Below are 13,873 nucleotides of genomic sequence, written 5' to 3'. Positions count from 1 at the left end.
ATGATAAACAGAGAAGAGCCAGGTTTACTCATAAATTGAGAGAAGAGTGAAACTAAAATTTTGCTGTGGTCTCAGTTTTTTCTAGAGCTGTATATTGGATTTAAAGGTTTAAAATTTAAGTAGGAATATCAGAATTAAATGTCAATGTTAACATGTATACGTTAAGAGCAAAGTTCAATGCAATGCAGCAGAAGAGCAAACTGGGACAAGCATCAGTTTGGTGATTAAAAGTGGTTGAATCAGTTTATTTATCCATGTTAAGCATCTTCAGATCTACAAGTTTAAATGTTACATTTAGCAATTGCCGTTTTTTTAATGTACAAGAATTCTAAGCACTAGAATAAAAGCAAAAAAATTCAAGGGCACTTGGCACTTTTCACAAGACAAATTTATCATAAGGGACATAGTCTTTTTAAAGGATTAATATTAAACAAATGAATATGTACCTTATGTTCCTTGCCAACACGTGTTTGTGTGTGTACACCTTTTTTGGTTAAGAAAAAGAAACCAGACACTCATACACACACAAACCAGTACAGGCACTTTTCTTGAGCTGTTTGTCATAAACAAATCAATACAAAAACTTTCCACAATTAACTTAAAGCTCAGCAGGGTAGAACAATTTAGCATTGGAATAAGTTCTCCTTTTCGTCTTCTCCAAGTGTCCAACTTCTTTGTTCATCTTTAGGACACACTCCAAACTACAGAAACATTTACAGAAACATAAAAAGTTAGAGTGATTGATTTATATTTTTTGTATCTATATTTCAAATACACTGTAGGCTTTATATTGCGAGGACACAAAAAAATCCTGTTTTGATACTTACTAATGATGATGATGATAATGGTCAGAATAACGGCTATCAAAATTGCCCACATCTGCAAATGAAAGTAAATGCATTTATTGCAAAACTTTTTCAATTACTTGAAACTACTGCCTGCCGTGTGCACTGATGATTACCATGAGTGATTTTATTATCCATACTGATAATCCCAAAGATGGCAGTGCTAAATAACTTAACATTCTGGATAACTTTGGACTTTCTCAGCATGTGGCAGTTGACATATAAGGGACATATTTTGGAGGTTGTTTCTGAGGTTGTTCTTATGTTGCTCTTTCTGATCATTACTGTTTTCTTTAAAATAACCATCTCTGCTGACATCAGCAGAGTTAAAACAGAAAGTGTTACATCAATGAAAACACCTGTGCACTATTCATCTAGCGTTTTACACCTATACCAACTCTGCCTTCAGTCCCAGTCAATGATTTTGAAGTCAGTTTCAATTCTAAAGTTATGAATGTTATTGATGCCATTGCCCCCATTAATGTCAAACTTCTCCAATAAGAAGAAACCACAATGGAGGAATGCCATGCTCGTAAAAGCTGAAAAACGATAGTGTAGAAAAGCACAGTGCAGGCGGCAAAAAACGAACAAGTTATTTTTCTGAAAGATTATTAATAAAAAATTACATTAATTCACATCTTATTCACTGTTGTTGATAGACTGAAAAACCACTCGGCATCAGTCACTTATTAACTGTTATCCACCAAGTCACGCAATGACTTTGTATCTTTCTTCACAGATAAAATTCTGAGGATGATACAAACAGTCTGTAACTCCATCTTGGAAAATATGTGACTTGTGGTCCCACTAAAACTACTTCAGTTTACCAAATCTGGCAAATTTTCACCCCCTCATTATGCAGCCTTAGGTGTACCAACTGATGCCTACCTACAAGCTTCTATAAAAGATGTTTTTAACTGTACAGCTTCAGATGTGCTAAAAATAGGTTCTCTTCTGTAGGGGCCTGAACACTACAGTTATCAAATCTCTTTTAAGTGTATGCCGACAGCAGCACGGGAGCCGACAGTGTCGTCTATGACCAATACATGTATATCTGAGGCTACAAAGCCTAGCTAAGTTCAAAATAAACAAATCACAGGGCCCTGATGGCATCTTACCTATAGTTTTAAAAGAGATGAGGGATATTATCAGCCAACCTTTAACTTTATTTCAGAAACCCTTATCTGCTGGTATGGCACCTTCTGATTGGAAGCATGTTAATATAATGCACATATTCAAAAGAGGGGATAGAAGTAATCCAGCAAACTATAGGCTAATCCGTTTAACTTGCATAACTGGAAAAGCAATGGAAACTATAATCCAAGTGAAAATGGTAAATTACCTGGATTCAAATAGCATTCTGAGGGACAGCCAACATGGATTTAGGAGTTGTCGATCCTGTTTAACTAATCTACTCCCACGGGGATCAACATAGATAAATGTAAGGTAATCCATGCAGGGAGCAGAAATATAAAGTACAGATATTTTAAGGGTTCCACTGAAATAAAGGTAGCCGATTATGAGAAAGACCTTGGTATGTATGTTGATGCTTCCATGTCCCACTCTTGCCAGTGTGGGGAAGCAATTAAAAAGGCTAATAGGATGTTGGGTTAAACTCTACACACCTAGAGATGTACAGTAAGTCAAGGGAGGTGATGGTAAAATTATACAATTCCTTGGTAAGACCCCACCAAGAATAGTGTTTGCAGATTTGGTCACCATACCTTAAAAATGACATTGCTGCCTTAGAGGAAGGTCTTATTAGGAGAGGTTAGCTGAGCTGAATCTGTTCAGCCTTGAGCAAAGGAGACTAAGAGGGGACATGATCCACGTATATAAGATTGTAACTGGTCTGGATGCTATTCGGGCAAATGGCTACATCAATATTAGTTTAAATACTAGAACTGGTGGCTATACTTGGAAATGAGCAGGAGAACAATTTAAAATGGATTTGAGAAAGCACTTCTTTACACAGCGTGTAGTTAGAGTATGGAATAGACTCCCTCCCTCAGTGTAGTGCAAGCTAAAACCCTGTTCCTTTAAATCAGAGCTAGGTAAGATTTTAACAACTCAGCTATTATTTGAGTTCTCCCCAAACAAGCTTGATAGGTTGAATGGCCGCCTCTCGTTTGTAAATTTCTTATGTTCTTAAGAACTGAACCATCTGTAGCCTGGTAAGAAATCTAAATTGTGAGAGTGGAACAAAAACAGCCCTATTGTCTTATTTGAACATTTTAAAACAATTTTAAAACTAGGTTGTGTTTTGTTTTGACAAAGATCACACTTTTATTCATATTTTGTTCACAAGTCTCCGCTCCCAGCTGCTAGTTCAGCAGCAAGCTTTTGTTTTCCCTGTCTTCTACCATTATTATACCACTTTCAGTACTGCCTGGATGATCTGGTAGTGCCAGAGAATGAGGCCACACTTGCTGCTACCTCATGCCATGCCTGCTTCACTCAAAATGCTTTAGTGGAACAGAGGTGACGTGCTTATGCCTTTTCACCTCGTGCACATGCATGTCCATTTCCTCAGCCAAATAGCGATCTTGTTTGCCAAATGCACCATTGTAACAGCAATCTGCAGTAGATCATGTGCTGCTGCCTTTTACAGGTGAGGTGATGTACCATTCCGATTTGGGCGTAACATGCAATGAACCAAACATGACTCTGAATAGTTAAGAGTTAGGACAACCCCTTTTCTGCCTTGCACTGGCACAAAATCTGGTTTTTCCATCGCCAAAATAGAGAAATGGATTTAAATAATTTTTAGTTCTGCTTTGCGTTTTACGCTTTGCGTTACATCGTCAAAATAGAGCCTTGCAAGTTAAACTGAAAAGACTATAGGACTTTTTGATCCTGTGTTAAAATGGTTTGAATCATATTTACAGGATAGGGATTACTTTGTGTCAATTGGTAATTATGAATCTGAGCAAACAAAAATAACATTTGGAGTTCCTGAAGAGTCCATTCTTGAATCCCAAATTAATTATATAGCCTGGCCAGTTCATTAGTCTTCAATTCAAAAGTTTGTACGAGGTGATGATATAAAAAAAAAAGAAAAAAGGGGAAAAAAGTTTGTATAGCAAACTAAACAAAAGAAATGACTACACTACATCTCTGAGAATTGTTTTAGAGAGACTTTGGTGCATTGTAATTTTTTCATTTATGCTAATGACATAGAACATTATGAAAAAAGTTTGTAATTAGACTTATGTAATAATAGGCTGGAAATGTTTACCTTTCAAGAGCTAGTAATAGTCTGCCTGTCATATAACTTATTTGATATAAAAAAAAATAAAAAAAAAATTTTAACAAACAAAAGTGAACCAAAATGTGTCGCATTACAGCCCTACCTCCGACCATCAAAGGCACTGACTTTAATCAGTATTTGCCCATATTTAGAATCTGTGCTGAGCATGAGAAAGCCCCCAAGATCTTCCACCAACTCATACCTTACAGTTTTTCCACCAGTACTTCCTCTTCAGCTTGGCAGCACTCGTTTCAAACTGAGAAGCACCAGCCTGTAATGCATCAGCCCGGTCATCCAGTTCTGACAGTTTTTGGTCTCTCTCCAGCACTTTGTCCACATTGACACGCATGATATCCACAACCTAAGGACACATACAACAATTCAAAGGAGGAAACCAAATATATTGACATCATTAGCAACCCAAAGACCCATTTACAAAAAAGTAGTCTCTGAGGTGGTCCCCTAAACTAGATACAGCTATTACATATATGAGGTATCATACACATATATAAAGAATTGACCTGTTAGTTGGTCCCCTGCACGAGATAAGCACCCCAAAACTGTAAAACATATAAAAAGAGCCTCAAAAAATCTTGTGGGAGTAATTTTTTCACTTATCAGAGAAGAAAATGCGCTGCAATGTGTCACTATCCAATGACATCACAACACAAGGTGGGGTATTTTGTACTGAATTCGAAAAATGGCTGTAGTGTATTATTGGGCTGGAAGATGTGGGATATTAATACCAACATCGTATGTTATGTACATGTAATTCTCACATTGCTTGTAAGATAAAGATAAGGCTTTTTCTTACTTTCAATTTAGTATATGGACATTAATATTATAGCAGAGGGAGTTTAAGTTTCGCTAAAATATTTTTACTCTGTCACAGAAAAAAAACCTTAGCTTTGCGATTTTAATTATTAGATTATCTAATATGTTTAAAAATCAGTTTAAAGTTTACCTCCACTGTTTATGCATGAGTGCTGCATGCGTTCTTTGAGACAATCATAGTCATTTTCATCCTTGCTTTTTAAAGCACTCCTAGACGGGATTTCTAAGAAACGTAGGAACTTCGTTTTTGCTTTAAAAGTACAGTGGTACCTCAGTTGTCTAACTCATTAGAACTCGAATTTCTTAAAAGTCGATTTGAAAAAAAATGACCTAGAACTCAATCTGAATCTCAGAAGTCAAACCATGAACGCTGACCTAAGATAACTTAGGCCGGGAACCAATTAATTGGTTTTCCATTATTTCTTATGGGGGAAATTCGATCAGAACTCAAACTTTTTAGGATTCGGTCCGGAGTTCTGCACGGATTAATTTCGAGTTCTGAGGTACCACTGTACCCCAATATCTATTACAACAAAATAGCATCGCCAGGACAGCATGCTACATACACTATGTGTGCTGTCTTAGTATATTAAACAAAAATGTTATTACAACAAAAATGTCAGCTGCATGACAAATGTTCTTCTGCCCAGTAATTTAATTTTTTTATTTTATCTTTGTTTTCTGAGTTTGTAACTCTTTTCACGGCGGCGTTTGTATTGTGTTTCAGGGGCAGGCTCTTTGAATAACCAATAGACAAAGAAAGGATTTCAAGTCCCACCCCAAAGTACCAAAGAAGTACCCCAGCTGGTTTGGCACTTTCGGTACTAGTACTCGACTACAAATCAATGGAAAAGCGAAAGTACCAAAAGTACCATACTTTTAATCTCTTATTTATTTCATACAAATAGGCTAAAGTGTACCTGAAGTGTACCTTAAGTGTTCTGGGGGAATTTTGCCTTTGACTTCAAAACTGAGCTTAATAGAAATGAATTTGTGGACCTTAGACAGGCTACACTTCACAGATCTTCACCTATATGTCTGCAGAGTTTGGAAAAGGTCAGACAAGTAATTTGAGTTATGCTGACAAGATCAAGTGTCTGAGCTGGCATTCTCTTTGCCATCACTACGAGGCATTGCTTCATTTTTGATGTGATTTGTCTTAAAATCTGATCAGGTCCAGATTTACAATCTTACAATGTTTCTACATACGTAGAAAAAACATCAGTGAAATATTTTTGAGTTATTGCGATGACAGGATTAAATGTCAAGTCAAGAGATTTATTTGTCACATACATACAACATGCAGTGAAATGTATCTCTGTGTCACCCTTATGTGGCTGTGTAAAAATAGAAAGAAATAAAAATAGAAAAAGGTAAGAAGTAAAGTCGGAGTAAAAAAGAGAAATTACAATATATAAATACTAAATAACCACCCTAGTTTTTGCTACCACTATGCAGTGCTGCTTCAGTTTGTCACCTCTACAATGGGTTTCCAAAGTTCTAAAAGTTTTTGAAAGATCTATACAATGCTTTTACAATTACTTCTTCACAAGAACGCTGTTTCAATGATAGTGATAACTTGTGGTAATCATGGATTTAATAATTAAAATTTGAAACTGTAATATTAACTGTTGGGAATTTTACCATGGTTTACTGTGAAACCGGTAACCATTTAATCCCTAGTACAGACTAAATGAAAGTTACTACCACCATATGACAACTAAACATGTGATTGCAACCTTTAGAGAAAAAATAATCTAATGCTATGCCAGAAAAATGTTTATTTTGCTGAAGAAATCCTAAGTCCAAATAGTTGGGCAGGTACCAATACACAATGGCAGTTTCCCAGTTAAATATGGCTGAGAAATTTGCTGAAAGTCCTACTTTAGGGTATATACAGAAATTTAAATTAAGAACTGAACCATCTGTTGCCTGGTCTGATGAGTCTAATTTAAATTTAACACTTTTTAATACCTTTTTTAATACTTTCTCAATATTTTTTAAAACCCGCACGGCATTGAGTTGCAACCATTTTTAAACAAGTTTCAAACTGATTTAAAGATTTATAATGTTACACAATTTTGGCCTGTACAACAGAATTTAAATAGGGAACATGGGTCAACAGAATAAATTTAGTGACTGATTTTGAAAACATCTTGCATTTAACTTCTTCAGTCACAAGTCCATATCTTTATCCACTAGGCTATTCATGGCAAGTGCCTTAATTGTTTGGCTTTTTCTTCAATGAGTTTGTCGATTTGCTCCAGTTGACCAACTGCTCTCATCCATGCATTCCTGATTTATGAGTTGTGCATTGCATATGCGAAAAGAGAGCGCTGACTGTCATTATCATAAATTTATCACGCTGATTTAAACTCTTGGTGTGTAAACCTTGTAGTTGCCTGCAGGCATCTTACGTTAGCAAGATAAGTTTGGTGATAATTAATGCAGCTAGCGAATTACTTACATAAAAACCTACTACTTGGGGTTGCAATAAGTTATCGTATTGACCAGTAAACGACAAGAAACATAAATAACACAATCAACAAAAATCTGCTGCCAAAGTCAATCAGTACTTGTACTGATCGCTTGCTCCATTTTGATCGCGGTTCCCGAAGAGAACTCTATCGGCAATCTATGGCTCATCCTACTAGTCCCGGATGTAGAGGGTTGAATTTCGGATTGTATTTTAAACCACAGAAATTGTGGCAGCGTATTTGAAACAGCGAAAATAACGGGACTGAATATTGTAAAGCAGAAATAAGAGGACTGAATGTTACTGCTTGAATAATAAAGATGCGAATGAAATACATGGAATATTTACAACTGAATTTGTTCTTTTGAAATTTATTTTGAGGCGAAATTAAATGAACTGAATTCATGTGGTTGAATTATAAACATGCACTTTAAAATACGTATCTTTGGGAACTGAATTTTGGAAGCCGAATATTTTTGTACTGAATATTTAAGCAATGAAATTACGATTGAAATGTTTTCAGCTGAAATGTTCAATGTTTAAATGTATGCACATATTAAATTACAGTCCCCAAAAATTCAAAGCGTCATTAATGCAGTGCGTTTTTATTCGATAAGTGTAATTCAACGTGTTTTTTTTCCATCAACGACTTTTGTCATTAATTTACTTCCATAGTCCTTAAAAGCTGGGTCCTCTAACCACTTACGTGCAAATTTGCACTTACCCATGATGACTATTATATGACTTAGCTTTTCTGAGTGTAAGCAGCCAACATGTACTTTAGCGCGCAAACTGTTTAAGACGTCGCTCGACCACCGAATATGACGTCAGCATCACAGAGATCATCTATGAATGAAGGAATGAGCTAATCCACATTTAAAATAATTTGCGAGAAATTTAGCAGATAAACTTTAACACACAAATGGACAATTTGTAGTTAAAAAAAATCTAAAATTTAATACCTCGTAAATTTGCGTGTAATACCTTTTAATGGCTTTAATTTTTGCTTATGTGATTTACTTAACTTTTTAAAACCCCGCGGACACCCTGTACTTAATTCGGTCATTGGTTCAGTAGGTGAAACATGGGTAAAATAGCATTCACAGGAAAACTATCCAGCATCAAGTCAGCGAGGAGGCCCAGGTCTAAATATCAATTGCAAACAGAGCTTTACCTATTACTTGATATAAAAGCATGTCCATCTACAGACTCAAAAAAACAGACATTTCTAATGGGCTCACAAAAATATTTAAGTAAATTTAAGCATCACTTAATTATCAAGTTTAAGCAGCTTTGCCTTTTCCCTTCTATGATCTTACTGCAGATGGAAGCTTGTCTTAAGCCTGATTTAAGAAGTAAAATGGCAGAACAATAGTTGCAAAGTTACACATTTTTCCATTCTGAGAAAGAGGGGTGCAATAAAATTTCGTATTTTCATAAAAATAAGGAAGACCAAAATCAAGCTTGCATTTGTAAGATATTAGAATAATATTTACATATTGCAAAATACAATGCTTGTGTCTAAAAATTGTATCCCAGAAGTTATAGTCACAAGGGATTTACTATTCTGGGTGTGTGGAGCACACCCCCCATTTCACATAGATTTCCTCCCACATTCCAAAGACATGCGATTAGGCTAACTGGTGTCTATATTGTCCATAGTATATGATTACAGGTGTGTGTAAGAGCCTTGTGATGGATAATGTACTCCAACCTTGTACCCTATGCTGTGTATGATAGGCTCCTGGCAGGGCTGGAAATTAAACTGCCCACTCGCCTGAGAGGAGTAATTTTGGTAAAGGGCAGAAACAAAAAAAGTGAACACCCCTGGTTTCAGGCCTCCCTCAACCCTGCCCAGGATAAACAGAAAATTGATAAAAGCAAACGTTTTTTCATTCCTAATCTGATGAAACAATTTTCAATTGAAAACAATTACATTATGCATAGCATTAAGAATCTGGAAAAAAACATGATTTAAATTAGTATTACAATGCAATCATTAATTCCAAATCAGAACCTAAATACTTTATATTCTTTCCGGCATGTATCTTACCTCATCTACCTGGGCCTGAGTTTGTTGTAGCCGGCGATTACTCCCTGGCATGCCAGTAGATCCAGAACCTTCTGGAACCGTGGCTGACCTGCAATCACAGTATAACACTGAATAAGTTCACATGTAATTTTATTAAATAATACGTGTCTTGCTATTTGACTATACTGGGGTTGTTTTATACACACACAAATCAAAAAATGTAGTTTTGGTTGAATAAAACTACTAATTCTTCAAGTTTCAAGTTTTATTGTCATGTGCATTTGGGATTACAATTAGATTCTTGTGCTGGAGTGGTCATCCATTAGAACAGACAGTGCAATACAACAGAGTGCAGAACATGAAGGCAAGCCAAAAATTTGTGCAAACATGAAACAATATACAACACTGTATACAATATACAGTCTATAGTAGACACAGTGTGCTAATAACCAATATGTGTGTGTATACATACACACACACACACACACACATATATATACACTCACCTAAAGGATTATTAGGAACACCATACTAATACGGTGTTTGACCCCCTTTCGCCTTCAGAACTGCCTTAATTCTACGTGGCATTGGTTCAACAAGGTGCTGAAAGCATTCTTTAGAAATGTTGGCCCATATTGATAGGATAGCATCTTGCAGTTGATGGAGATTTGTGGGATGTACATCCAGGGCACGAAGCTCCCGTTCCACCACATCCCAAAGATGCTCTATTGGGTTGAGATCTGGTGACTGTGGGGGCCATTTTAGTACAGTGAACTCATTGTCATGTTCAAGAAACCAATTTGAAATGATTCGAGCTTTGTGACATGGTGCATTATCCTGCTGGAAGTAGCCATCAGAGGATGGGTACATGGTGGTCATAAAGGGATGGACATGGTCAGAAACAATGCTCAGGTAGGCCGTGGCATTTAAACGATGCCCAATTGGAACTAAGGGGCCTAAAGTGTGCCAAGAAAACATCCCCCACACCATTACACCACCACCATCAGCCTGCACAGTGGTAACAAGGCATGATGTATCCATGTTCTGATTCTGTTTACGCCAAATTCTGACTCTACCATTTGAATGTCTCAACAGAAATCGAGACTCATCAGACCAGGCAACATTTTGCCAGTCTTCAACTGTCCAATTTTGGTGAGCTCGTGCAAATTGTAGCCTCTTTTTCCTATTTGTAGTGGAGATGAGTGGTACCCGGTGGGGTCTTCTGCTGTTGTAGCCCATCCGCCTCAAGGTTGTGCGTGTTGTGGCTTCACAAATGCTTTGCTGCATACCTCGGTTGTAACGAGTGGTTATTTCAGTCAAAGTTGCTCTTCTATCAGCTTGAATCAGTCGGCCCATTCTCCTCTGACCTCTAGCATCAACAAGGCATTTTCGCCCACAGGACTGCCGCATACTGGATGTTTTTCCCTTTGCACACCATTCTTTGTAAACCCTAGAAATGGTTGTGCGTGAAAATCCCAGTAACTGAGCAGATTGTGAAATACTCAGACCGGCCCATCTGGCACCAACAACCATGCCACGCTCAAAATTGCTTAAATCACCTTTCTTTCCCATTCTGACATTCAGTTTGGAGTTCAGGAGATTGTCTTGACCAGGACCACACCCCTAAATGCATTGAAGCAACTGCCATGTGATTGGTTGATTAGATAATTGCATTAATGAGAAATTGAACAGGTGTTCCTAATAATCCTTTAGGTGTGTGTGTGTGTGTGTGTATGTGTATATATATATATATATATATATATATATATATATATATATATATATATATATATATATATATATGCAATAAAACAGTGTGCATGTCTCAAGTATCAACAGTGAGGCTATAAAAACTTAACTTACACGACTAACAAATTCCATTATAAGAATCAGAATCACTTAAATTTACCAAACACGCTGAAAGGAATGTACTGAATTATCAAGACATTTTATAAATCACTCAGTACCTGATATGGAATTGCACATGCTGCCAGAAGAGGGCGCAAGTGGTGAGGACATATTTAAAAAGCTGTCTTTAAACTGATCAGCATTCACACACAAACCATTCTGCGCTTTTGTAATAAAACAAGCTGGGACACAGCTCTAGTCTAATGCACTACACTCAACCACAGACAACAGTTCACTTTACAGCGAGCTTCAGCAATTACGCCGCTTTTAGATGTTCCCGAAGTGGTATACGAAAACTGAATACAATAAATTAAACATACCTAAAACATTTGGTGGTAACTAATAAAAAAAATAAACAGTGAACAGATTCGCTGAGCTCTAGCAAAGCCCCTTTTTTAAAGTCTCACAAATCAAGTACCGTGTTATTAGACTACGACGTCAAACCGGAAAAGTGCAGACCCCGATTTCCCTGAAATAATTCGATTCACAAGATTTATGTTCACATGTGAAATTTAGGCCGCATATCAAAAGCATATAGCAATTATTTCGTAGGCTTTAAGTGACAGTTAAATGCATCTGACTTGTTGTGCTAATTAGCATGCTTGCGCTATATCTAGCCGAGCTAAATTAGCAAACTTACTGTGTAATAACAGTAACAACAACAACAGGAAAAGTTAACCAATTAATACTGAAAGTTCATATTACACTAGAAGAAAAAAAGTCTGAAAGTATAAAATAAACAACGCCCAAACAGACATCAGTTAAGTATACAGGCCTGCGGCTCCGTCCACATTTTACGGTGCATCGGTCTCTCCCAGCAGAGATCAACACTGTTAGCTAACTAGCAAGTTAAGTTTTCTTACTTGGACCTAGCTAATTCTCTAGAACTTTAGAAAATTGTACATACTTTCGAAAGATCGATATTGTTAGCAAGCGTACTTAAGATGAAATTTTACTTACATATTTAACACGAAACAGGTTGGCACTGAGAACTACTGCTAACTACCTAACTTTTAAGGATATTCTTTAAAACCGACAGCGCCACGGAATGGAAAGGACAGGACACTGCGGTTTGTGTTAATAATGTCATCGAAATAAGAGAAGGGTGAAATGTTCGATCCTGTATATATTTTATTCATTTATCAATGATCTGTAATTTCAATAATTGTCTTGCTTTGTCTGTGATGTGAGGGAAATTGCACAATAGTTTACACTGTGCCAGGGTTTTTTTTTCTGATGTTGGAATTTAAGTGATCTTGTCCAATGTGTAGGTCATTCAGGTGTTTTCCAGATTTGGTCCTGCAGTGATACCATGGCTAATCTGACCCCTTCTTCCATTATTGGGGGTTCTTCAATGTTGACCTCATGAAAAATTCTTTGCTGTTGATATCTTTGCTATGGAGGTCTTCTTCTTCCATTAAATTAGTTATTATTTGGCCTTTGATGTTCTCCATCATATCCATTTCAGGCTGGAAACTTTTAAATCTCATGCATCTTATGAAATGTAGATACAAATGTTGCTGTAATTTTGGTCTTTATCTTTCCATGTAGATTTATGAAATTTGTAATTCAGGACATTTCAGAGATTCATTTAATTATGCTTAATGTCAAATATACAGTATATATATATATATATATATATATATATATATAGGTGATCTATCATTTTAACGATCCCCAATTAAATTAACCCCGTCGAAATACAAAACGAATGATTAAACATTATATGCGTCTCTTTTTGTATGTTTTCTAAATAAGACCGCGTGCCCATACCCAACTGTAATAGCGATTAAAGCGATCTATTCTTTTAGCATTTATGTTAAGGCAAAACTTTTATTTTATTACTGTTCTGGGATTAATAATGTTTAATAATTTTAATAATGTGCTTTAAGTCAAGTCAAATTCAGTTTATGCATGATTACATGATATAACTTTTTTAATACTGTATCCTAAATTGTGGATAATTAAGCTACTGTATATATCATATGCTGAAGTACATTTCTGGAGTGTTAAAGATTAAAAGAAAAAATAACAAGAACCGTACAGAAACGAAAACCGTGACCCTAAAACCGTGATACAAACCGAACCGTGGGTTTTGTGAACCGTGCCACCCCTAGATATGACTATAACTAAATGCACTCTTGAATGCCAGAGATCTAACATTTCACATTCCCAAACAGTACCTCTTTCAAATCTGTCTGGGTCCTTCATACTTATACTTGCTGCTCAAATGGCACGGCACTTTGCCCCCACCTTTCATCTTGTCAGTTGTAGACAGCTAAGATACACTATATGGACAAAAGTACTGGGACACCTGGTCATTACACCTACAGGAAAGTTTATGACATCTCATTCTAAATCCATAGGGATCAATATGGAGTTGGTTTCCACTTTGTAGCTATTACAACTTTGTAGCTATAACACCTGTCACACTTGTGTCTGTGGGAATTTTTGCCCATACATCCAGAAGAGCATTTGTGAGGTCAGGCGTTGATGTTGGACGTGAAGGCTTGACTTGCAATCTTTGT

At 36.5% G+C, this 13,873-nt stretch overlaps 1 protein-coding gene across 1 annotated transcript; it reads right to left on the bottom strand.

Annotated features, from left to right (window-relative positions):
• Positions 1-216: 216 nt before the first annotated feature.
• Positions 217-12,420, bottom strand: LOC140586935 (vesicle-associated membrane protein 3-like). The gene is made up of 5 exons (XM_072708471.1): positions 12,306-12,420; positions 9,459-9,546; positions 4,298-4,456; positions 828-879; positions 217-701 (listed from the first exon to the last, which is right to left on the bottom strand). Coding segments are annotated over exons 1-5 (318 nt in total). The 5' UTR covers positions 12,308-12,420; the 3' UTR covers positions 217-684.
• Between the last annotated feature and the right edge of the window lie 1,453 nt (positions 12,421-13,873).

The sequence above is a fragment of the Paramormyrops kingsleyae genome, unplaced genomic scaffold, assembly GCF_048594095.1.
Source record: "Paramormyrops kingsleyae isolate MSU_618 unplaced genomic scaffold, PKINGS_0.4 ups97, whole genome shotgun sequence".
NCBI classification, from domain to species: Eukaryota; Metazoa; Chordata; class Actinopteri; order Osteoglossiformes; family Mormyridae; genus Paramormyrops; species Paramormyrops kingsleyae.
This window is presented reverse-complemented; position numbering and strand designations above follow the sequence as displayed.